We start from the raw sequence: 26,786 nt of genomic DNA, 5'->3' as shown, positions 1-26,786 counted from the left end.
TAAAAGTTTTAGAAGATATATTTATTCTAAAGTTTTCAGAACAAGTAGAATGCGAAGAATTTGTAATCTACATTTTTTAGAACATGTACAGTATGTAGAATTTATAATCTAATATCTTCAGAATATATACAATTAGTAGAACATGTATTCTAAATGTTGCAGAATAATTTTTTTTCAATGTTAAAACATCAAATTTTCATCAAAAACACCTTATGGCAACCTCTTTCTTATTTGTAGAATTTGTTTTTAGGTGATTGAAATTTTAAAATTGCTTAAAAGTTAGTTTCATTTTTTTAAAGGGTAATTTGGCATAGTGGCAAATTAGCGTAGAAGACATAATGGGACAAATTGAAGCAAAAATGTCCTTTTAAATCAATTTTCCCTAAAAATAAATTAAATACTGAACTGGTCACAAATTCTGGTTTTAAATCTAATAACATCTCCAAAATGTCTACGAAAATAAACATGCACTTATGTATTGAAAACATAATAACAATTTTAGCTTTTGAAATCAATTTCGCACGTACATGCGGCGGGTCCGAATCTAGTTCAAATTTTAAAAGGTGAAGATGATTATGATGATGAGATCAATCTGTTCGGATCTTCATGTTTTTCTCATAGACAAATTCTTGATTTTGAAAAATAACCCTCAATAGTTTGAACAATCTTTCTTCTTCCTTCTTCCCAAAAGTAAGTGCTTTCTCACGGGAAAAGAAACATAAACTTTGTACGGTCGTATCTGTATTCTTTGTCCGCATTAGTTAATTTGCATCACTTTTTTTCCCATCGTTTCCCTTTTTGTGACCCTTTTTGGGATCTCTCAGAAATTTTTAGGTTATGATGAAGCGGCGATGAGTATCTTCGTCGTAGTCAAAGACAGAGATACATGGAAATTAGATCGGAGAGTGGTACTCTGATGCGGAGTGAGTATAAGCCTCCGAGTCATCATCAATCAGTTCCCAAAGCTCGATTTCAAGTTTGCTTTTTTAGAGTCTGTTCTTGCATTCTGGTTTGGACTTGCTTGATTCAGCTCTTTTGGCATTCCCAAATCTTCACTGGTTTATCCAATCAGATTTCTAGGTTCTCTCTCCCTGTCGACCCAGTTCGACTATCGCCTCCTCCACCAAGTTAGTATTTTTTGTGTTCTTCAATCGATTTGTGTATTTGGGTTTTGGTTTGGTGCTTGAGAGATTAAGGAAAGTTTGAATTTTTTTTTGTAGGGAACTACACAAGTAATGGAATTTTACTAGTATCCTGTAATGGTGGTTTGAATCAAATGCGTGCAGCGGTTCGTGTAACTTTCTCTTCATTACATTGCTCTCTCATTTGCCGAAATAGAAGTTTAGTTTCTTGATGCTTGTATTCTCTCTTTTTCAGATTTGTGATATGGTGACTGTTGCTAAGCTATTGAATTTGACTCTTGTTGTTCCTGAGCTTGATAAAAAATCTTTCTGGGCTGATCCAAGGTACATGTTCTTCGTTTGGTCTTTTGAGGGAATAGTATATGCAGTAAGATTTGTGTAGCTGAAGCGACCCTAGGTTTCTTCCTTTTGCAGTGATTTTGAGGACATCTTTGATATCAAGCATTTCATTGATTCATTAAGAGATGAAGTTAGGATCGTAAGGAGACTTCCGAAACGTTATAGTAAGAAGTATGGATACAAAATATTCGAAATGCCTCCTGTGAGTTGGTCCAGCGACTTATATTACTTGCAACAGGTTTATTTGCAAGTTTCTTTTGCTTCCATAAGATGAATCTGAAATGCCTATGATCTACATCTTGATTGTTCGGTTTTTTTTTTTTGTGTTAGGTACTGCCGCGGTTCAGTAAACGTAAAGTTATACACTTTGTTAGGAGTGATACACGATTGGCGAACAATGGTCTTTCTCTTGATCTTCAAAGGCTGAGATGCCGAGTTAATTTCCAAGGACTGAAGTTCACTCCGCGGATTGAGGCTTTGGGATCAAAGCTGGTTCGGATTCTTCAACAAAGAGGGTCTTTTGTGGCTTTGCATCTGAGATATGAGATGGACATGTTGGCTTTCTCTGGTTGCACTCATGGCTGCACTGCAGAAGAAGCTGAAGAACTCAAAAAGATGAGGTAAAACTGTTATTTAGCATATGATGCTTTCACCTTTTAATAAAATCTTGATTTCTGGTTCTCTTATGTGCGTTCTCTAGGTATGCATATCCATTGTGGAGAGAGAAAGAGATAGTCTCAGAAGAAAGGAGAGTGCAAGGGCTGTGTCCGTTGACACCCGAGGAGGTGGTTTTGGACTTAAAAGCATTGGGGTTTCAAAAGGATACACAAATATACATTGCTGCTGGTGAGATTTATGGTGGTGCAAAGAGATTAGCCCTTCTAAAGGAATCATTTCCACGAATTGTAAGTTTTATCACTCTAAACAATTTGCACTTTCGAAATTGATCAATTTTGGTGATGATGGTGACATGTTTGGTTTTTCAGGTAAAAAAGGAAATGCTATTAGATCCAACAGAATTGCAACAGTTTCAGAACCATTCATCTCAAATGGCAGCTCTAGATTTCGTAGTATCCGTAGCTAGCAACACTTTTATCCCTACCTACTATGGAAACATGGCAAAAGTTGTTGAAGGTCATCGAAGGTAATTCTCTATTGTCAAATATATCCAATTCAAGCTAAATCTAAGCAAAGATTCATGAAAACGAACATTCTTTTTGCAGATATTTCGGGTTTAAGAGAACAATCCTGCTAGACCGGAAGCGACTTGTGGACCTTTTGGACTTGCATAACAGCAAAACGCTTTCTTGGGATGAGTTTGCAGTAGCTGTGAAGGAAGCCCATCAAGGACAAAGGATGGGTGAACCAACACATAGGAAAGTTATCTCTGATAGACCAAAGGAAGAAGATTATTTCTATGCCAATCCTCAAGAATGTATCAACTTAAAATGATATAGATCACTAACCACTAGAGCAGGATATGATTAGTTCTCACCTCTTGAGTTTTCCTTTTCTTTCTTTTTTCTTAGACCTGTTTCGATTTTTGTAAAGTAAGAGATGTAACTAAACAGAAGGTTGGGTCATCTTTGTACCAGAATTGGTATGATATTCAAATCTGGAGTTAAATTGGTTTTCAAGAAGATAATTTGTATTTGCTAGCTAACCAAACCAAGAAACATATCTATCAATTGGCCTGAGATTTTAAGAATCTTACGGTTACTAGTTTGTGTACTCAGAGGCACTGAGATACTCGCCATGCTCCTCAAAGTATTCAATCATACGTTTGAGAAATTGATCACTGCTCACTGTTTCTGTATCGCAGACGATGCAACACTGTCTCCTAGAGCGAGTAACAGCCACATTCATTCGCCTTTGGTCCTTTAAAAATCCAACCTCTTTCTTCGAGTTTGATCGAACCATGGAAATGATGATAGCTTCTTTCTCTCGACCTTGGAAACCATCCACTGTAGAAACCTCCATGTCCTTTAGCTTCTCCTCTTTGCCCCTAAGAATCCTAAGCAGCATAACCTGAGCAGCGTAAGGTGTAATAATTCCAATATCAGAAGGTTGAACTCCACTCTCCATTAATCTCTTGGCATGTGCCATTGCAACCTCTGCTTCGCCTTCATTATAGGTGCTCTCTTCCTCATCTTTCTTCTCCTCCATGTCACACCCAGCGGTATCCACTAATAGTAGAGTCGCCTCTGTTGAAGAAGATTTTGCTACATTCTCCAGGTCAAAAAGCATGTGTGAGGCAACACTCGAATGTGCTGTTATCTTATTATCGTAAAGCTCTTCCGATGACCAATTCATAATAAGCTCATGCATACGATACTGGACAGTAAGCATGGACTTGATCTCATCTCCATAGAGATCTGCCAGCCGTTCAAAGAGTGTTATCCCTAATCCTTTCCTTTCAGCTTCAGCGCTTTGGATTGTCGGAGGGAGTTGGAGATGGTCTCCTGCAAGTATACACCTTGAACCCTTTAGCAGAGCAATCCAGCATGCTACCTCAAGAGCCTGTGCTCCTTCATCAATGATCACCAAGTCAAAAGTTGTATTATCGAGCTTTCGTGTTAATGCACCAGTCAAAGTTGTGAGAATGACATCAGCATTCTTGATCACATCTGATACAGCTAATTGCTGCCTTTTACGCTCTTCCTTACCAAGAGTTCGAAGCTCTTTCTGAATTTCTCTCCTTGTGTTCTTATCTTTCGCTTTCAACAACTTCCCGTTCAACGCCTTCATCTCCTTTCTGATGTCATTCGCTAGACCGCTGTTATCTCCCTTAAGAACCTGAGCATCTAGAGCACTATCCAGCACTTGAGGTAAAAGCCTTGCAGGATGTCCCACCCTCACCAGCTTAACTTTATGAGGAACAAGTCTCTCAACAATGTTATCAACTGCAATATTCGAAGCTGCACAAGCAAGAATCTTTGAACCGCGTTTGACTTCCTGTAAGATTATCTCCACCACCGTCGTTGTCTTACCAGTACCAGGAGGACCATGAAGTAAAAACACATCCTTTGAAGATAAAGCCTTTGTAATCGCATCTTTCTGTGACTGATCAAGGTTCTTGTTAAAAGGCGTAAAAGACTTAACATCCTTCTTAGACACCGTTGGTTGTCTCTCACCAAACAAGACAGGCACTAAATCAGAAGCAGGTCCTCTTAACACACCTTTGCTAAGCTGAATCAACGTATCTTTCATCCTGCGATACGTCACCTCATTGGCAAGCTTCTCCAACCGAAGAGAAGTGTTTAACCCTTCTTCAGGAATCTCATCAAACACAACGGTGATCGAAGAATCTTTTAACCGATAGACCACTCCTTGAGCAAGAGGAGAAGAACCAAGATCAGACTTGCTCAGTTTCAACACAACAACATCATGGTTACCAAACTTGTGAGCAGGGAGAACATCTCCTTTGTTTGATTGAAACTCAATAAGTGATTTACCCATGAGACCTGTTTGAACATCAACGCATTTCAAATTGAGAATCGTTGTTCCTTTCTTCTGAGCGGTTTCTATATTCCTCGAAGCACCAGAGGTTAACGACATCGAGATCTCAGCTTCTTTCTCCATATCTATAAGTGGAGCCATTGTTGACACAAATACATCAAGAGACATCGCAGATCCTTGCTTCTTCGCCATTTTATCACGCGAATCACAGAAATTTTCCAGATCCTAAGTTACGAAACAGATGAATAAAAAAATTCAGAGAATCACAGAGACGAAACCAAATTAACACAAATCTATACAGAGCCGGAGAGAAAAATTGAGGCCGTAAATGAATGGTTTTTACCTACAAGAAGAGTGATGATTATGTCTTCTCCGTTGAGTTCTTCTCGGAAATTGAAGATGAAGAACAAAAACCCTAGAAATCACAGATGGGGGGAAGACGAAGTGAGTGAGAATGGTTGTGGAGAGCGTTCAACTCAAGATTCAAGAAGATGGGAAAGAGCACGCATGTCTTCTATAACAACAACACTCAAGCACTGCTTTTATAATGGGCTTAGAATTTATAACGTATGTTGGGCTTTAACGTTTCGTTTAAGGCCCATATAAAAATGTACGCAGCCAATAATCAGCTATTTTAAAAATAATAAAAGATAAATATTTAACCATTTGTCTATGCATGATTGCATTCTATGAACAAATATCACATCTTCCTAAATTACTTTTTAATAATATTTAACCAATCTTTTTTAGAAAAATTAATAAAATATTGTAATTTTTCTTGAATTAATTAATTGGAAAAAAATATCTTTGTTAAATTAATTACTTTTTATCACATTTTTAACGATACCCGTATTGTTAAAAATGTTTTTCTAACTTTTGGGATCGGACAAAAGTTTGTTTATTAATATGATTTAGAAGACTTTTGTTGCCAGCCAACAAATTTTTTTCTTACTCATTATTGAAAGCACTTCTTCTCTGTTGATATAAAAACAAATAGTATTTGTACGGATTAACATTTTCTTTTTACGTGACGATTTTGAGCTTGACCTTGACTCGTCCACAATGGGTAATGTTTGTATTAAAATATTAAGACGACTTTGTTACAATGGTAATGGTAAACGGCTTACGTATATTGATAGATTCAAAAATATCAAAGAATTTTCAGTATTTTTCTATCGTTATTTATGGAAAGTGGAAACTAGTCTAACTAATATAAATATAATATGCACAATTATATAAGCGACACATAACATTGATGGTTAAGATATATATCGATATCCTATACAGAGCAATGACTTGGTTAATTAACGTATACATGTAACTCAAATTGAGACATTTTAGCGATTGTGTCGTCGAATTAATATTAAAAACGTTATTCAGAAAATATACACTATATATAAATTCTGAAAGACGGTTGAACACAAAAATATATACAATACTGAAAGACATTTAACTTTGATATAATAGATTATAGACTAACCTATAAATCGATGTATATTTTTAAAATTGCTATCAATTGTATAAATAACAGAAAATAATAACTATACATAGAACTTGTAGGAAAGATCACAATGTATGCATGGGAAAGCTTTAAGATCGTCATTGGATCAGAATGGTAATTGATATAAATACACATGAATGGTAGTGTTTAATTAATTTGTGTAATCGATTGAAACCTCCATTAATCATGTCGTAGACAATTTAATACTAGTAAAATTTGGTAGAACTGCATTATTTATGTTTGTCAAATGTCAAGCAACTAGAGATATTGAAACCTCGATTAATTATATCGTGGATCATTTAATTCCACATGGTCGATCGGTAATTCTTCGCTACTCGCAATTTGTATTGACTATTGCATCACTCGAGCGACAATTTTTACAAGTGGCTCAATGTCTTGTGAAACAATCTCTTTTTTTTTTTTTTAAACTACACTTGTCATATACTATTGTCTTTATGTAACAACAAGAGACAAATATTATTTTTGCTCCACAAAACTATCGACTGGGTCGTATCTTCCAACAAACAATATAACTATCTTTTTTTTTTCTTTTTTTTTTGAACAACTAAACTATAACTATCATGTATAGTTGTATACAATTGATCATAATTAAGTCATAACACTTGAATTGCTTTCTTATTCAGTTGTATATATAAACTTCTTCGGTCTTTCTTTCAGACACAACAACAAAGAAAGATTTCAAAACAACAAATCTAGAAAGATTAAGATGAAGTTCGGTAAAGAATTGTCGTCACAAATGGTACCAGAGTGGCAACAAGCTTATATAAGCTACGATTATCTCAAAACCCTTCTCAAAGAAATCATCAAACTCAAACAGCAAACCAACCCTCCTCCTCCTCCACATCATGCGGTCTCCGGTGAAGGACTTAGTCGGAAAATGACTCTATACCGAGCATTTAGCGGTCTTGTCCAAACACCGGGAAAGAAAAGACAAAGCTCCGGCCAATCCAACTATGCTTCAGAAACTGACATCGAGGAAGGTACTCTTAAGCTTCTGACTCAAAGCTAAGTAGTAATGAGATAATTGGTCTACATACATCTTTTTCATGTATTATACTCCCTCCGTTTCATAATATAAGATGTTTTTAGAAAAGTTTTTTGTTTCATAATATATGATGTTTTTAAATTTCTATGTAACTTTTAGATTAGTTTAATATTTTATCTTATGCAGTCTTGTTTATGATTGGTTAAATTTTTTTAAAATAGTTATTTCTTAATCTGCATGCTTTATTCAAAACATCTTATATTTTGAAACGGATGGAGTATATTGTATTATTGTTTAACTTTTCGATGTGGGACTCCTAACAGGTAAGGCTCCGATACTTGTTAACAAAGCGAGTCATGGACTAGAGACAACGTTTCTAATGACGGCAGAGGAAGGAGGAGAGTATGAATTGGTTTTTTTCCGGCGACTTGACGATGAGTTCAATAGAATTGAGAAGTTCTATAAAGAGAAAGTGGAAGAAGTATTGAAGGATGCAATTATGCTTAATAAGCAAATGGATGCTCTTATTGCGTTTAGGGTTAAGGTTGAGAATCCTGTTGGTTGGGGATGGGAGGAACGGACGGTAGAGATGTCTCGTTTGGCCTCTGATGTTGCGACTTCGACTGCAGCCATCGCTGCTTCTACACCCGCCAGAACTCGAACCAGTAAGATACTCAAATGCTGTTAATTTTAGAGTAATTTTATCAGTTTTTTTTTCAACACGCAGGGTTGTTCAAAGAAAAAAAATCAAATTTTTTTCAACATGCAGTAAATTTTGCCAAATTGGGGTAAATAAAATAAAAATAATTGGGTTATTATGAAATAATAAAACTGGATTAAATCAACTTAAGAGTAAAGATAAAAAGTTAAAATATTAAACTATATATTTAGTTTGTAAGTTGTAACTATTTGTGCGTAATTATATCTAATATATATATATATATATATATATATATTGCAACTTTACGTTTAGGAAAATCTGTAAAATTTTAATTGTGTTTGAAAATTTTTACAGAAAATAATGAGGAACTGAGGAATGCCAAGTGTATTTTGAAATGAATTCATACGCATTAATCAGAGATTAAGGACCACTTTAATATTTGTTTTTGTCAATGAATCTACTACTAATAATTAGAAATGTAGTTCGTATCAAACTCAACTAATTGGCTCTAAAACAAATCGAACTATTTTATATCATTAACTTTTTAGTTTTTACACTATTTCCATTTTCAACGCATTTTCAGTTAATAATTTCAACTTGTTAGTATTAATTCTTTTCGGCAGCTATATACTACTTTTTAAATTTTTTTTCAATAATTTTTTTTTTACTTAATTTTATATAAAAAGTTTTTTTTTTGTCAAACATAAAAAGTATATATTTTAAATCAGTTAATCACCATTTTCTAATGTTTTCTGTAGTAATCTTGTTTGAACACTCTCAACGATAAAATATTTAAATCCAATTTAATTAGCTTTTGATCGTAAACCGAATCACCCAATTTGAAATTTGATAATTTAAATATATACCTCGCGTTTGGTTACAGTGAAGCCTCGAGCTCAAGCTCAAGCTCACATGGAGGCAATTCAAGAAGGAAGCTTCAACAGAGACGACGAAAATGAAGATCACGGCTCCGTGGACGTGAAAACAAGCAGCTTGAACAAGGTGAGAGGTGCGAGGCCAGCACCAATCGAGGTTCTAGATCACATCAAGATCAACAACACTAAAGCAACGCCTCGTTCCACCATCAAAGGCGTTCTCCATTCCTCAAGCCAAAACGAGATCATATTCAACAGACAGAATCTGAACGAAGTCGAAGAGAAGCTCAAATTCGCCTTCGTCGAGTTTTACCAGAAGCTTCGTCTCCTCAAAAGCTACAGTTTTCTGAATGTTTTGGCCTTCTCGAAGATATTAAAGAAGTATGATAAGGTAAAAGATTGGTTTAAGACTTTGAGATTTTGATTTTTGGGGTTTAAAGTATGACTGAAAGGTGCTCTGAAACAGATAACTTCAAGGAACGCTTCAACGTCTTACATGAAAATGGTTGATAATTCATATCTCGGAAGCTCTGATGAGGTGAGCAGCTTGACTAAGTTTAGTAACTCCATTTTGATTCCTCTGTTTTCGATTCTTGTATTGATCATCTTCTCTTATATTCGTAGCTTGTGAAACTCATACAACGTGTTGAAGCTACATTCATAAAGCATTTTGCAAATGGTAATAGGAGAAAAGGAATGAACTTCTTACGACCTCAAATGAAAAGAGAGAGACACCGAGTTACATTTTCCACTGGTACATTCATAAAGCTCTGTTTTTGTGTGTTTTCAATGTTTCTCTTGTCAGTTTTTTTTTTTTTTTTTTTTTTTTTTTTTTTTTTTTTTTTTTTTTTTTTTTTTTNTTGGTTTCAGGTTTCTCTGCTGGATGTGTGTTTTCTCTTATTGTGGCTCTTGTCACTATCATACGAACCCGGAAAGCCTCTTCCAATGAAGCCTATGAAGACTACATGAATACTTTGTTCCCTCTTTATAGGTAAAACTTACTTTGACTCTTCTCCTACAAATTTCATTTTCAGGTTAAAAATTTGTTGTTTATATGCATTTTTTACTTCTCTGTTGTGCCTACAGCTTGTTCGGGTTCATCGTGCTTCACATAACTATGTATGCTATTGATATATACTATTGGAAGCGTTATCGAGTAAATTATGCCTTTATATTTGGCTACAAGCAAGGAACTGAACTTGGTTACAGACAAGTTCTGTTTCTTGGATTCACCATTGGAACGTTTGCGTTGCTTTGTATTCTTGGAAATCTTGATATGCAAGTAAACTCCAAAACCAAAAATTACAAAGAATTAACGGAACTTCTTCCTCTTTTCCTTCTTGTTGTAAGTCCGTAAATCCAAATATTTAGTTCTTTTAATAGAATCTCAGCTATATGAAGATCCTAACTCTATATGATGTTTCTTTTAGGCTTTGTTTGTAGTTTTGATCTTGCCATTCCATTTTCTGTACCGCTCGAGTCGGTTCTTCTTCCTTACATGTCTGTTTCACTGCCTTGCTGCTCCTCTTTACAAGGTAAAATACATAAATCTAACGGCTTATCAATGTTGATAATCATATATGGTTACTAATGCTTTCTCAATGCAGGTAACGTTACCTGATTACTTTTTAGGAGATCAGTTAACTAGTCAAGTACAAGCTCTTCGAAGCATCAACTTCTACATATGCTACTACGGTTGGGGAGACTTCACAAAAAGAAAAAGCACCTGCGAAGACTCAAACATCTACAACTATTCCTTATACATTGTTGCAGTAATTCCATATCTTTCCCGCCTCCTTCAGGTACAAAAAAGTTTCTTCAAAAGACACAACATATCCAGAGCAATTCAATGATATTATATCTGCTGTTCAATTGGTGCAGTGCATGCGACGAATGGTTGAGGAAAGAAGCCTTGATCAAGGATACAACGGAGTCAAGTACTTGTTGACAATAATAGCTGTTTGTCTAAGAACAGCTTATAGTTTTGAAGAAAAAAACTGGAAGGATCCTATAGCGAAGAATATATTGAAGAATCCTACATTACATTTCAAACTCAGAGTGTTAGCTGGTGCTTCCTCAGTTCTCGCTGCTGTTTTTTTGTACATACTGGGACTTTGTTCATGATTGGGGACTTCTGAACAAAACATCTAAAAACCGATGGCTTCGGGATAAACTTCTCATCCCACAGAAAAAAGTATACTTCATCGCAATGGTAAGTGCATATAAAACATCTTAGATTATATAATCTCCAAAGCATAGAGAAAAAAAAAAAAACTGAATTCTTGAAAACTAAACTGCAGATCTTGAACGTTGTGTTGAGATTCGCGTGGTTGCAAACGGTACTGAATTTCGAATTTAAGTTCATGCATAAGCAGACGACGCTTGCGGTTATGGCTTCTCTTGAGATTATTCGACGTGGGATGTGGAATTTCTTCAGGTCTACTTACTATACACATTGTTACTTTGGTTTCTTCTTCACCTTCTCTTTCTATGATGGTTTTTTTGAAAGTTTAATTTTTATTTAAAACAGGGTAGAAAATGAGCATTTGAATAATGTGGGGAAGTTCCGAGCGTTCAAGTCAGTTCCACTACCGTTCAACTACGATGAAGACGATGAAAAAGAGGACTAAATGCTTACAGAAGCCAAAACTTTCTTATACATAGTCAACATAAAATTGAAGTTTGTATCAAACTATACAAAACCAACGAAAAATGTGAACACTTTTGCTAACAAAACAATGCAGTTTATCATACCGATTTTAATTATGGTAAGTAGGCCTTTTGTGGTATATTTCAATATGCTCAACTCACTACTGTCCTCGGCTTTGGATAGACAAGGCCGCATTAAAAAAGACGTGCATGTGACAATTGGCAAGTCTTATCTCTTATGAAACGGTGGTCAACACAAATTTCAAGCTATATCTTTGAAAAGAAAAATCCCTTATATATTACATGAGTATCATAAGACAATTGAAAAAAAAAATTGTAAAATATTACTTCTTCATTATATTATAATTTGTTTTTCATAAACTGGGTCAAAACTTCGATGTTAAATATTACTTTCATTACAATACTACATCTAAAACTTTTTTTAAAATATCCTAAACCTAATTACACTTTTTAAAAGTACCTAATAATACTTTAAATATATTTAAAACAATGAAAAAATGGTCTTTTACATAATAACATCTTTTAAAAAGTAGCAAACCTAATATCACTTTCTAAAGGTACATAAACCTAATAACAATACCTAAACAACAAAAACTTTAAACCCCATTTTAAAAAATTATAAGCGTTTATCAACTGTTTTTCTTTAGATGATTTATAGAGTGCCTTAAATTTTGATTCAAGTCTTTCAAGATGACATTAACTATAGACAGCAAAAACGTTTAATACATTGCACATAGACATTTTCTCCCACTATTACGGAACCAAAACATGTTTTAGTTCTGATAACCGATGTTTTCGAGTTCATTTGACATTGGTATATTTTTGATTCACATATTGACTTGATATAGCTATTTTCCACACTATATAGTATATAGTCTCATTTCATTTAATTTTCTAATAACTTTACAAGTAGTTTCCTAATTTAGCTAATTGACTCAAGTACCCTAAAATATTTTCAATCAATGTAAGGTCAAATTCAAAAAATTTGACACATTCATTCTATAAGTATATCACATTCACACTGATGAAGGTTCACAAATTAACAAATACTATTCGAAAGAAAAGAAAAAAAACGGAGGAACAAAAAATGGTATTCGGAAAAGAATTTTCATCACAGATGGTATCAGAGTGGCAACAAGCTTACGTGGATTACAAGTATCTCAAAACCCTTGTCAAAGATATCAACCGTTTCAAACGCAAATCCAATCGTCACGGCGGTGGTGGTTGCCGTCAGATGAGCCCTTCTTCAACAGTGGTCGAGATTAACGATGGAACAACGACGCCGCCGATTCAGGTGAGTTCTACGGCGAGTCAACGGTACGAGACAACGTTTTTGATGACGGCGGAGAGTATGAGTTGGTGTTTTTCCGGCGACTAGACGACGAATTCAACAAAGTTGAGAAATTCTATAGAGAGAAAGTGGAGGAGGTGGTGAAAGAAGCCGCGGTGCTTAACAAACAGATGGATGATTTAATCGCGTTTCGGTGTAAGATGGAGGAGGAACGTACGGTAGAGATGGCTCGCTTGGCCTCGCATGTCGCGGTTTCTCGGGCGGAGCTCGCCAAAAACACATCTAGTAAGTGAAATATCAAATATTTAATGTTAATAAACCCAATAATTGATAATCTAATTAAAAACCCTTGTATCTAAATATATACATGAAATAATAATAAAAATATCATGAAGATCTCATGTAACTCTTACTATAAAATATATCTTTTTCTTTGTGGTTTTTCATATATTCATTTTTGTTTCAAATTTGACCCTCAGAAATTCTTATTCCCAGTCTAATAAATAATAGCAATGAAAATGAAATGAAATTGTTAATATATATATATATATATATATATATATTTTGTTCAAGTTTGTCCACCTCTAAGAAAAAATTAGATTATACTCTCTTTCTAGTAAGGTTCACAAAAAAAAAACTCTCTTTCTAGTTTGCGTTATATTCAAATGAACAGTAACAATACCAAACTCACCAAATTTGAAATTTGACCGTTTGTGAAAGTTCACATGGAGGCCATAGAGGAAGGAGGTTCCAGTCGAGCTGGTCGATACGATGAAAATGACATTAATAATACTGACGAAGAAGAAGATAACAATATATTCCTCACACCGGTCAATGACTTTAGCAAGATGAAAGCTTCAAAGCCCGCTCCGATCGAGGCTTTAGATAGCATTAAGATCAACAACACGAACGAAACGCCTCGGTCCACTACTAAAGGCGTTCTCAAGGTCTTGAACCAGACGGAGCTCAAATTCAGCAGAGATAACCAGAGCTGGCGCTCAACTTTTTAGGGCTATAAGCAAAAAAAAAAAAAAAAAACTAATTGCAGCTCATGGGGGTCAAACCTGAGAGGTAGTGCTAATATTAGTACAACTTAACCACTGGTCTAAGAAAAACTTTTATTGAAAACGGCCGAAAGTTTCTATTTATATGCACGGCCGCAAGCCAATGCTTGGCTTGCTTGGCCTCTTGGCCGGCTCTGGAGATAACCTAAGGAAAATCGAGGAGAAGCTAATATGCGCCTTTGTCGAGTTCCATAGGAAGCTTTGGTATCTCAAGAGCTATAGGTGCGTATCATTTTACACCTTCGATCTGAGATCAACGAGGTGATTTATATTTTTTAATTAAATCTGAGATTTGAATTATTAAAACATATATGCAGCTTCTTGAATGTGTTGGCGCTTTCGAAGATATTGACGAAATATGATAAGGTTAGATTCGTTAGAGAAGATATTTTGAGTTCATGATTTTTTTTGTTATGGAGTTAATTTGTTATATATCATATGTGAAAATGTGTTCTATAAAGATAACTTCAAGGGATGCTGCTAAGTCTTACATGACAATGGTTGATAAATCTTGCCTTGGAAGCTCTGATGAGGTAAGATTAGTTTTCTTAAAAAAATTTGTTAAAGAAATATATGTTAATTTTATAGATGAATTTGACTATGTGAGATATGAAATATTATAAACAACACTTCCTACCAAAAAAAAAAAAAAAAAACAATACTTGATGGATTTGATGAAGAACATTATCTTCTAAAATTCAATAGAAAGATCCATTGAACGTAACGAGGCAGTGATAATTGTTGAGTCAATCCCAAATTATAGAATAATAACTTATTAACCAGTTTAATTCTAGCTTCTCTGTTTATCCTTATATATTGATATATCTTCTATTGCTCTTCGGCTCTTCCTTTGTCATAGGTTATGAGACTAATGGAGAATATTGAAGCTACATTCATAAATCATTTCACGAATGGTAACAGAACAAAAGGAATGAACATCTTGCGACCAAAACCTAAAAGAGAGAGACACCGACTAACATTTTCCACAGGTACAATTCTTACTCTCTTATGTCATTTTCTCTCTTTCATGCTTTGCTTTCTCAATTTCTTTACATGTTCTTTATGAGAAATGATGTTTCAGGTTTCTTGGGTGGATGCATGTTTTCTCTTATAGTGGCTCTTGTTGCTATCATACGCACCCGAAACATTTTACAAGATGATGGTCAAAAACAATATATGAATAATACTGCGTGATGTAAATTAGGCTATGTTCGTAGTTCTAATCTTACCATTCAACATTTTCTAACTATCGAGTCGCTTCTTCTTCCTCACAAGCTTCTTTCACATCCTTGCTGCTCCTCTTTACAAGGTAAAAAATTGAAACTCAACCGAATTATCAATAAAAATTAAATATTTTAACAAATATATCACTATTGCTTTCTCCATGCAGGTGACATTACCCGATTTCTTCTTGGCAGATCAATTATGCAGCCAAGCGCAAACTCTTAGAAGTATTGAGTTTTACATATGTTACTACGGTTGGGGAGATTTTAAACAAAGAAAAAACACTTGTGTAGACTCACAAGTCTTCAATACCTTCCTATTCATTGTTGCTGCTTTCCCATTTTTTTCTCGCTTCCTTCAGGTGCACAAAATTGATCTCTACTAATTTTATTTTATTTTTCAAATAAATCTTTTCTGACATTCTTATAGTTGTGTAGTGTATGAGGCGGATGTTTGAAGAGAAACATAGAACAAGGGTATAATGGTTTCAAGTACATTTTGATAGTAGTAGCTGTATGCTTAGGGATGGCTTATGAAGTCGATGGCGAAAAAGACCGTCAAATTATTTGGAGATTGTTAGGTGGTATTACCTCGGCTATGGCAGTGGTTTTCTGTACATATTGGGACTTGGTTTACGATTGGGGACTTCTTAACCGAACATCCAAGAATCCATGGCTACGTGATAATCTTCTCGTCCCATACAAGGAAGTGTACTTCATCGCTATGGTGAGTTTTAGAACATTATTAGGACCACCCAGCTTGGTATTGTCGGTACCGTGCCCGGTCCTGATATTTCATAAATCTGATATGACTGACGTTGACGTTTAGGTTTAAGCCTAAATCAACCGCGGCTAACCTAATACATACATAGAAAATTTGTAGCATTAGCATGGCCCCCAAATTCCCTAGAGATTTTTAACTATGGCTATCCATTTCGGAATAGGGGTTACCAATCATATCCAGATATAACCCCAATGACATGATCCCCGTATGTAGTTATGTTGTAAAAATCCAATGGGAATGGAAACATATCAAATATGAAACCACGTAACCAGATTACATGAATTTGAGCATCATATGATGAGAGTTCCAGTGTGATACTGTATCTAATCTTTACCTGAATAATAGTAATTAATAATAAATACTCATATCCAACCTTTACATATAAATTACTTGATCGAATATATCAGAAATGCACGAGATCCTAGTTTTGTCTCTATACGGATTAGATCAGGGCCAGCCAGCGTGTAGACCTGTCCAGGACAAGACTAGACCACCATAATATCCTAGGCATTATTAAGTTTCAATTTTTTTTTAGAAATATATATATTTCAAGAGGAAGTAGGAACAACTGATTTTTCAAATGCAGGTGATAAACGTGGTGCTGAGTTTTGCGTGGATGCAAACGGTGTTACATTTCAAATTCGAGTCCATGCACACACAAACAGTGGTTGCTGTCGTGGCAAGTCTTGAGATCATTCGTCGTGGATTATGGAACTTCTTCAGGTTACTTACTAATACGCTTTAGATTACTTTTTTTTCCGAGACTTTTTAGTCGCGTTTTAATTATAAAATTAATCTTGGTTCTTAAAAAACAGGTTAGAGAACGAACATTTAAACAATGTTGGTAAGTACAGAGCTTTCAAGACCATTTCATTACCATTCAACTACGAAGTGGACCAGTAAATGTTTGTTGATTAGATTGTAGCCATCCTTGCTTGCCCTTAGGTGGTCATCTAATCTGCTGTAGTAGTTGATAATGATATTAATATTATCCCAAATGTATGTATGTATCTATACGAAAAGGACATTAGTCAATTTACGATCAAATCTACATGAGTGACAAGTCTCACAAACTAGTCAACAAAATTCGATCATTATACATTTGTACTACTCGTGTTAATATTTATGATTTATATATCTTTCTCCTTCTTTTGGACAATGTACACCAACACTATACACTGTACTTTTTCTTTTATCGTCGTGTCGTGTACTGAATAACTTTCTTCTCTTTTATGAAGAATTATTATCACTTGAAAAAAACGAGAAAAGGAGACGTGTAAAGTTGAGATTCACACCCGCAAACTTCCTAACAAGTAACAAAGGTACGAAAAATATCTTTAACATGATGAAAGTTATAGATAGATTCCACTTTTTAATCCTTGCATTAAAAAAAGTGTAATTAAATTATAGTATTGGACAAAGAATGTGGTAATAGATTAATATTAATATGGTATATGTAAAACATGTTACAGTTTTAAATAGTTACTGTTAGAATTTAGATCCTTTTTATACAATGAAGGTTGACATATGTATCAATTTACGAAAAAAACATATTCGATTTAAATTCCTTTCAAACTTGGTATATAAATTTTTATTAACATAAAAAAATTGAACTGTGTTCACTTGCCTTTGTATATTATTTTTAAAACAAAACTTGGCTTTGTATTCATCTATACACAAACAAATTCCGCAAATAAGTAATAAATTACAAAAAGTAGTATTAAAAAACTAAACGTTTCTTTCCGGTCACATACTAATTTTATCTTATGATTTGTATAGATACTATACCCAGGACTTTATTATCAAAACGAATAAAATAATACAGCATAAGGTTTCATGTCACATGTTCCGAATCAAAGTTGATGGATATGGTCGCATTGAATTTAAACTAAAAATCGCTTGGAAGTTGGAACTAGACTTATCAACAAGTGACTCATGGCAAATAGTAAATCATTGGAAGAGTTGTGATTTAGCATATAACCAATAATGTTATATTTGATTTAGCATTTATGATGCAACTAACCAATATGATCCGAAAACTCCGATTTTTCTTAGTAAATTCTAAACTGTATCATCTGTAAAGACACTGAAAGTCTGAAATACTCAATAGTGCCATTTTTTTCTTAGTTTTCAGTACAGTTATCGTTTTGGGTTATATTAACATATTATCAATTTCTAAATAATTTGATTCGGTAAGATTTTTGGGATTTACTGGACAATTTAATGCTTGAGAAAAAACTGCGTACGTCATGCACAGCGCAAATCAAGAACTAATTAATACAAGAGATAGTTACGTCAACCGATTTCAGAAATTTTCGTAAGAGCAGTTGATATCGGTCACTAAAACCCGCACCTGAGTCATAGCTCGACACGAGTCACGAGTCACGAGAGTCTTTCAATCCATCCCCGACAATTTTTTCTAGAAGCAGCCAAAATTGTTATGTCCCATCAACGTATTGAAGCCTACCACCAAAAACGCTTTGGGAATGCAAGGCAAAAGCAAGCTAACGATGAAAACAAAACACGTCTAAGTCCACCAACACAGAAAAGAGGCCTTACTAGTGGTGAGATAAAGAGTGCATACAAAATGTAAAGAGAACGGACTAAAAGAAAAAGAGAAGTCAATTCAATAAACAAAATGCATGAGTGAGTCCAACGTACACATGCAAAAAGATATAGGAAAACAACAAAGAAGAAGAAAACAAAAAAAGGTAGAGGAAGACGCGCAATGACTGGTTGGCCATTAAGTATACAGAAACTATGAGAATGTATCTAATTTTATTACTCGACTTTTATTAAAATTATGTTATTGACCGTTTGATTAACAATTAAGCAGTGTTTCTATCTCATTAGTTTCAGTTAATTTTTGGTTTTTTAAATATTTTTTTGGAGACTGGACTTTTTATACGTTGACTCATACATTCTATTCACTATTCAGTGGCTAAGTAAAGATCTTTTGAATTTAACGAAGTGGATCGTTTTTGTCAGATCGTAATCTTTGATTCTTCGTGGAATACTTAATAACTTAAACCATATTCTTTCCTATGGTAAACGAAAAGAGAATCATGTATTATTATTGACTGATGACTTTAAGTCCAAATAGTTTGACTCACGTTTGCAATTTCGATACCAAATAAGAGAATATGTAAAGGCTAAGACCAAAGTTATTACTATACTAAGAAATTAAGATAACTTTCCGTTTAGATCTAAGTTTGAAACCTTCGAGACTATCGTTGTCCATATATATAATATATTTGACCAACACATTAAAATAAAAACAATATTATAAATATACAGAGATTAGACTAAACTAATCACAGGATCATATACGATTAGTTTCTTAACTTGAGAAAAGTCAAGTGGCCACTGTACGTTTATTATTATTTTAAATATCATCTAATGATTTAGATTTAGATTTAGAGGGTACTAATACTATGGTAATATACTACAGTAGTATGGTATTGGTAAGACAAAATAAGTAAGCTATACAGTTACGATATAAAATTTATATTATTATTTTTGAAGTACATTTTGTGTTATGCCTTAGAAGTTTTGGTTATTTAATTTGTTTTATTTATAACATTAACTCCTAACTATTTTCCTAAAATAACAATTTCTGAAAACTTATTTAATGGAACTATTTAAATCGACATAATTTGATATATTTATTACCATAAATAGCTTGACAACATCTATACATTTCGATTTTTCCAAAAACAACTCTATACATTAAATTTTTAATCCCATAAAAATCTTCAAACCTATTTTAATAGATCTTTAGAAATTGTATGATCTCTTAAATTTAAATGACACAGCCGAGTTTGAGTAACAAATGATTACAATCGCAATAATTATTATAACGTTAATAAAGTTCATATAACGAGAACCTAACTTTAGAAACTCAATAATCGGGTATATTTAACTTTAGCATCAAGAAAAATATTTAATATAATATATACCGTGTTAAGAAACTGAATATTATTCTGCGATAATGTTATCAACTCAAATAGAAAATCACTAAAATCTCTCTTTTATTACTACGGATCGTAAACTCCTTGCTCATCAAGCATTTTCCATATATAAATATCAACTTCACAAACGAAACACAACACACAACCAAAACCACTAATATAACGGTTTTGAAATACGGGTTAAACCACTAATATGATGCTTTGTTGTTATATAGCGGGACATGTTATTAACATGACAGTTTGAATTAACATTAGTATAAATATAAAATATTATTAATTCGGTTTTGAAACACGAGTTAAATCTTCCTTTAAATATTTGGTCAATACAACTAATATAAGAATATTAGACATATTAAATCAGTGTAATTTAACTAAAATTTTGTAAAACAATTAAATCATTGGTAAAATTGTGACTTAATCCGACAATAGCTTATAATTTACATATTTATGTATTTATTTCCCTTATTATTTTTCTAATAATTGACAATACAAACAAATTATTATTTAATTAAACAAAACAAACTAAATATAAAAAAACAAAAAAAATTAAAATGTTATTATTTTTAAAAAAATTACACTGCAAGTTAAAATCTAGTTGGTGTAGAAAAACCCGGACCAAATGCACACGACTTAGTAATATTTTAGTTTGTTGAACTATCATTTTCTTACACATCTTTCTTTTTCCTTAGTTGTTATTTTTGGTTAAAAGTTATCGGTAATTATGACAGGAATTTTAAAATTTTCCATGTTTTTGGAAACTTGCAAAAATTGTTGGATACTGTCACAAGTTTCATGATTTATTCCAAGCATAAACAAAAATATTTTCAGTTATATCTATATAAAATACTATTACAAATGTTGTTCAGCTACATATATGTATGAACTAACTATTTTTGGAAACTTTCTTATTCTTTTCAAATTTTATAAAAATGTTTAGAGAAACTAACAAAAATTTTACGACTTCCCGTATAATTTTGGAAGCATTCATTCAATATCAATATCAGTATCAATATGACAATATATAATATTGATTTCTTTCTACATATAAATCACAAAATCTAATTATGATCACAAAATATAATTATGATCCTTAATCACTGCATTTATAGATCTCGGAAACTTGTACCGTATGATACACTATACCAAAATTTCATTCGATTCACATATTTTATTGCCATCTCCACCACCTCATGATCAAACTCATCTCGAATTTAGTGCACCCAAGGCCAACTCTTTTCTCTCTGGTAAATATATTGAACGATTTCGTATAATAAATAGATTTTTTTTTATAATTAATCGTAGATTTTTTTTAATTTTTGTTTGTGCAAATATATTAAAAATACTCACTCAAATTTCTCTATATTTTAAATTAGAATAATTCAGATATTTTTATTTTAGAATAATCTCAACAAATTAATATTATTATCAGATGTGCGTGTTTTATTGTTTCCATCTATTAAGGGCCGTGGTGGGGCGTACTCACGCGCTTTGGTTGCCCAATCATCTGAACACAATGGTTAATGTAATGTGTTTCAACTAATAACAACTAAGCTCGAAAATAACCCTTCTTTTTGTTTTTTCTTACACATTTTTTAAATATTATTTTAAAGAATAATCAATAGAAGAAATTGACCCCATTATTTTACTTATTCTATATATATATATAGACTGACCGGTCACAATATTTTCCACATCCAATATCAATTTTTCCTCTGTCTTCTTCTTCACTCAACTTCTTCAGACACACCCACACACATTAAAAAAACATTAACTTAACAAAGATTAGATTTCAGACAAAGATTTTGTCTGAGACAAATGAAGTTCGGGAAAGAGTTCTCGTCTCAGATGGTGCCGGAATGGCACGAAGCTTACATGGATTATGATTATCTCAAATCTCAGCTTAAAGAAATCATCAAATTCAAACGCAAAACCAATCCTCAGGGAGCTGGTGGTCATCATCATCATCACCACCACGACGGACTTCACCGGAAAATGACTCTTTACCGAGCATTCAGCGGTTTAATCTCTACATCACCGCCGGAGAAAAAGAAACACCACCACGGCGGCGGACACGGCGGTAGTGGTGGTCAGATCGGACATTTCTCAGATTCCGACGACGATCTCGAGGAAGGGATTAAGCCGGTGACTGCGCCGATTATGGTTCGCTCGGCGAGTCACGGTTACCAGACGACGTTTTTGATGGCGACGGAGGAAGGAGGAGAGTACGAGACCGTGTTTTTCCGGAGATTAGATGATGAGTTCAACAAAGTCGAGAGATTTTATAAAGATAAGGTTGAAGAAGTGATGAAAGAAGCTGTGATGCTTGAGAAGCAGATGGATGCTTTGATCGCGTTTAGGGTTAAAGTTGAGCATCCTGATGGTTGGCCTTGGGAGGAACGTACTGTGGAGATGACTCGTTTAGCTTCTGATGTTGCTAATTCTGCGGCTGCCGTCGCTGCTTCTACTCCCGCCGGTGCTAGATCCACCACCAGTAAGTATATAATAAACCTATCTCACTCACTACATAATTGAAACTGATCTGTTTCTTTCTTTGGATTTGTTACTCCGGTTTTATCGAACCGTAATTGGCTGATTGATTAATTTCGGTTTTTGTCAAACCGAAACCGTTACTCTTGTTTTTATTTTCAGCATCTCTTTAGACTCTCTCCGCTTTGGTTATTAATTCCGGTTTTTATCGAACAGTTTACCGTATTGAATGTAGTTGATCTGTTTCTTTTTTTTTCTCTGGTTTTGGCATTCTTAGAACAATGTCCGGTTTGAATAAACCGTAATTATACAGAGTAGCGAAATTGAAATTTGAATTTAATTCTGGTTTGTGGTTGCAGTGAAGGTTGGAGCTCATCATCGTCAAGCTCACATGGAGGCGATACAGGAAGGAGGATCGAGTAAAGCTGGTAAATCCTCTGACGAAGAAGATGATGGAAACGATGATGATGATGGAGAGAAAGAAGAAGCTAACGGCGTGTCCGCTATAGTAGAAGATGATGAAATCAGTAAGCTGAAAACGGCAAGGCCACCTCCGATTGAGGTTTTGGATCGTGTTAAGATGAACCATACGAAAGAAACGCCACGCTCCACCATCAAAAGCGTTCTCCAGGTCGCGAATTTGACGGAGCTTAAATTTAGCAGAGAGAATCTGAGGAGAGTCGAAGCGAAGCTCAGACGCGCCTTCGTCGAGTTCTATCAGAAGCTTCGACTACTTAAAAGCTACAGGTGCGTTATACTCGTATGTATATGTTGTTGAATTGGATGATCAAATCTTAAAGAGTATTATGATTGATTGATTTTGAGATTCGAATTCGATGCAGCTTTTTGAATGAATTGGCGTTTTCGAAGATATTGAAGAAGTATGATAAGGTAAGATTTGGCTTCTAAGCCTTTGAGATTTTGATTTTGGTTTGTTTTTTTCAATTTTGGAGTATGATTGAAATGTGTTCGACGAAATTACTCTGAAACAGATAACTTCAAGACATGCTTCAAAGTCTTACATGAAAATGATTGATAACTTTTACCTTGGCAGCTCTGATGAGGTATATAACTCTCACAAGGCCTTTTTGGATTCAGTTGGTTGATACTAACGTATGTATCTTACTCAAAGTGATCTTTCTCTTTTTTTTTTTTTTTCACAGGTTACGAGACTCGTGGAGCGTGTTGAAGCTACGTTTATAAAGCATTTCGTGAATGCTAACAGGAGAAAAGGAATGAATATCTTGAGACCGAAAGCTAAAAGAGAAAGACATCGAATTACATTTTCCACAGGTGGGCTTTTCATTTATACATTTCTACATGAGATTTTGTTTGTCAATTTCTAATGTGGAATTTTTGGGTTTCAGGTTTCTTGGGTGGATGCCTGTTTTCTTTAGTTGTAGCTCTATTCGCGATCATACGAACCCGAAACATTTTGCAGGAAGAAGGCCAGAAACAGTACATGAACACTATGTTCCCTCTTTACAGGTAAAACTCTAATGTTTCTTCTCTTCTCATGACTATACATCGGAAATTCGTGGTGGCGCTTATAGTTTCGATTATTCTTACAGTTTGTTCGGGTTCATTGTTCTGCACATACTTATGTATGCTGGTAATATATACTACTGGAGGCGATATCGTGTGAATTACTCTTTCATATTTGGGTTTAAGCACGGAACTGAACTTGGTTATAGACAAGTTCTATTTGTGGGATTAAGCATTGGAGTGCTTGCGCTTCTTTGTATTCTTGCCAACCTTGACATGGAGGTTGACCCTGAAACCAAAGATTACCAAGCATTAACCGAACTTCTTCCTCTTTTCCTGCTCATTGTAAGTCTATAAATCCGGAACCAGCTTCTAAATGCGAAACTCAGCTATATTAAGCTAATAACGGAATAATTTTGTGATCTAGGTTATGTTTGTAGTTCTAGTCTTACCATTCAACATCTTCTACCGCTCGAGTCGCTTCTTCTTCCTCACTTGCCTCTTCCACTGCCTTGCTGCTCCTCTTTACAAGGTAGAACAAAAACTAACTTTTTCATTGATCATGAAAAAGAAATATTGATTAATGTATAACAATTATATGTTAACTTTGACGTCCCCTGCAGGTAACCTTACCTGATTTCTTGGTGGGCGATCAGTTAACAAGTCAGGTGCAAGCTCTTCGAAGCATCCAATTTTACATATGTCACTACGGTTGGGGAGACTACAAACATAGATTAAACACTTGCGCAGATTCAGGTGCCTACAATGCTTTCTTATTCATTGTTGCTGTCATCCCATACGGTGCTCGTCTCCTTCAGGTAAAAAAGTTTGTTCACTCGAAATCCAACCGTTCAAAACTCTCGTCATTTATAATTGTCTAAAAAAACCCCTATATGTTTGCAGTGCTTGAGGCGACTGTTTGAAGAGAAAAACCCAGAACAAGGATACAATGGTCTCAAGTACTTCTTGACTATAGTGGCCGTCTGCTTAAGGACAACTTACAGTGTCGTTGACGAGGATCATGAATTTGTCTGGAGAATATTAGCTGGGATCTTCTCAGCTATTGCTGCCATTTTCTGTACTTACTGGGACTTAGTCTATGACTGGGGTCTTCTGAATCGAACATCAAAAAACCCGTGGCTCCGGGATAAACTCCTTGTCCCTCAGAAGAAAGTATACTTTATCGCAATGGTGAGCACAAACTATAGAAAAACCTCATCATTTTGAATCGTAGAGAAACTCTGAATATAACACTTTTTTTGCAGATCTTGAACATCTTGCTCAGATTCGCGTGGCTGCAGACCGTTCTGGATTTCAATTTCTCCTTCATGCACAGACAAACGATGGTTGCTGTTGTTGCCAGTCTTGAGATTATCCGCCGTGGGATATGGAATTTCTTTAGGTGAGGAATACATAGGTTTCTGCAATTTTTCTTTCATCATGAATCCACGCTATTTACCGTCACACAACATATAATATAACTTTCTTGGTGGGTTGTTAATGAAAAAAATAACAGGTTAGAGAACGAGCATTTGAACAATGTAGGGAAGTATCGAGCATTCAAGACGGTTCCCTTACCATTTAACTACGACGAGGATGACGACAAAGACAACTAGTTTTTTTTTCGGTTTATAGATTTAGATAATTATGTTAAGACCGATTCATCCACATCGAGAGGAGGATTGGATTAGACTAAAGCTGGTTTAATGAGTTCAAGGAGCTGTTACACTCAGGATAAAGGATATTTGCTAGATTAACCATAGTAATTAGGGTCACTGATTTGCTAGAGGCAGGTGAATGGAAGGAACACTTGTAGGGTAGATAGACTCCATTAAGCATTGTACTCAGTATATCACATTTTGGGTTATCTTAATTATATAAAAAGTTATTAATGTATAGAGGAAATAACCCTACAACTAAGTGATTAATCTCCAACTATGCAAAAATAATTATTAATTAAATGCAAACACATAATTTTGTTTAGAACAATAACAAAAGACACAAAAATTAGTTTCATTGAGATGCATTCATGGACATCAAGAAAGCAATGACCTAAGTTAAAAACCAAATTCCTCCCAAGAACTAACCAAAGTAATAATCAGAAACGGATTGAAAACATTCTGATAACCCCTCATGTAACGTCCCCGAACCGTTCTATGACCACAAAGGCCATCGGACGGCGCCGAGACGCCACAATGTGGAACTGCACCAAGGTGATCCAGTCGAGGAACGGAAGCTGCAGACTTCCCGACCTGTCCTCCCTAGCACAATTCCACCCGCAATCGAGACTACTTAGGCTTTGCAACCCTTGCGGCCTGGTGCGTTGTGTTGACCCGGACAAGGCCGAGTATCATTTGCAAACTTGCCATGCTTTTTCCCGAAAACCGAATATATTACTTCAATAGTTTATTACATTGAAAATAAATCATTAAAGCAATATATAAAGATAGTCGGATAATTTATCATAAATCACTTATGAAAATATAGGGTTTTACAAAGAACACAGAAAAACCCTATCTGGTACCCTAATGTTTGCTCCAGCTCTAGACTGACTTAGGCTTTCCTGCAAGACAAAAAGATATCATGAGTAATCTAAGATTACTCAGTGAGCCTGGGTACCCCTTTCTCCTAAACAGGATTCTACTTTCCCCAACCCGACTACCCCGGCAAGCAAAGAAAACAAGCAAGCAAAACAAACTAGCAAGTAATCAAAGCAACGCGACAGAAACAATAGCAGAAGCAATTTAAATCACAAACAAGCGAGAGAGGTTAGATTAATACGACTCGACTCGGTGATCTAGACTAGCTATACACATCAAAAGACGACT

General features: G+C 34.6%; 3 protein-coding genes and 2 pseudogenes across 6 annotated transcripts; 4 read left to right on the top strand and 1 right to left on the bottom strand.

Moving 5' to 3' along the window:
• Positions 697 to 3,109, top strand: LOC104779648 (uncharacterized protein At1g04910-like). The gene is made up of 8 exons (XM_019244490.1): positions 697 to 1,127; positions 1,221 to 1,288; positions 1,378 to 1,466; positions 1,557 to 1,719; positions 1,812 to 2,101; positions 2,182 to 2,386; positions 2,468 to 2,625; positions 2,705 to 3,109. Exons 1-8 carry the CDS (start codon positions 887 to 889, stop codon positions 2,931 to 2,933), a joined length of 1,443 nt encoding a protein of 480 aa, XP_019100035.1. The 5' UTR covers positions 697 to 886; the 3' UTR covers positions 2,934 to 3,109.
• Positions 2,782 to 5,439, bottom strand: LOC104779649 (DNA-binding protein SMUBP-2-like). Of its 4 annotated transcripts, none has more exons than XM_010504032.2 (4): positions 5,284 to 5,439; positions 3,196 to 5,165; positions 2,977 to 3,012; positions 2,782 to 2,868 (listed from the first exon to the last, which is right to left on the bottom strand). In XM_010504032.2, exon 2 carries the CDS (start codon positions 5,130 to 5,132, stop codon positions 3,201 to 3,203), a length of 1,932 nt encoding a protein of 643 aa, XP_010502334.1. In that variant the 5' UTR covers positions 5,133 to 5,165; positions 5,284 to 5,439; the 3' UTR covers positions 2,782 to 2,868; positions 2,977 to 3,012; positions 3,196 to 3,200. The 4 variants fall into 4 exon arrangements, 3 of the variants coding, with proteins under 3 accessions (XP_010502334.1, XP_010502333.1, XP_019100034.1); XR_766519.2 differs by having other exon boundaries at positions 2,845 to 2,868; positions 2,948 to 3,012; XM_010504031.1 differs by lacking the exons at positions 2,782 to 2,868; positions 2,977 to 3,012 and having other exon boundaries at positions 3,085 to 5,165.
• Positions 7,129 to 11,613, top strand: LOC104779647 (annotated as a pseudogene).
• Positions 12,717 to 16,918, top strand: LOC104783486 (annotated as a pseudogene).
• LOC104779646 (phosphate transporter PHO1 homolog 5) lies at positions 21,687 to 25,854 on the top strand. The gene is made up of 12 exons (XM_010504029.2): positions 21,687 to 22,477; positions 22,833 to 23,220; positions 23,316 to 23,364; positions 23,466 to 23,537; positions 23,637 to 23,766; positions 23,841 to 23,961; positions 24,045 to 24,303; positions 24,386 to 24,490; positions 24,582 to 24,776; positions 24,862 to 25,149; positions 25,224 to 25,360; positions 25,475 to 25,854. The coding sequence occupies exons 1-12, from the start codon at positions 21,802 to 21,804 to the stop codon at positions 25,572 to 25,574; spliced, it is 2,520 nt and encodes an 839-aa protein (XP_010502331.1). The 5' UTR covers positions 21,687 to 21,801; the 3' UTR covers positions 25,575 to 25,854.

This window comes from Camelina sativa, chromosome 4 (genome assembly GCF_000633955.1).
Source record: "Camelina sativa cultivar DH55 chromosome 4, Cs, whole genome shotgun sequence".
In the NCBI taxonomy this organism is placed as follows: domain Eukaryota; kingdom Viridiplantae; phylum Streptophyta; class Magnoliopsida; order Brassicales; family Brassicaceae; genus Camelina; species Camelina sativa.
The sequence above is the reverse complement of the archived record's forward strand: the minus strand, read 5'-3'. Positions and strand labels throughout refer to the sequence as shown.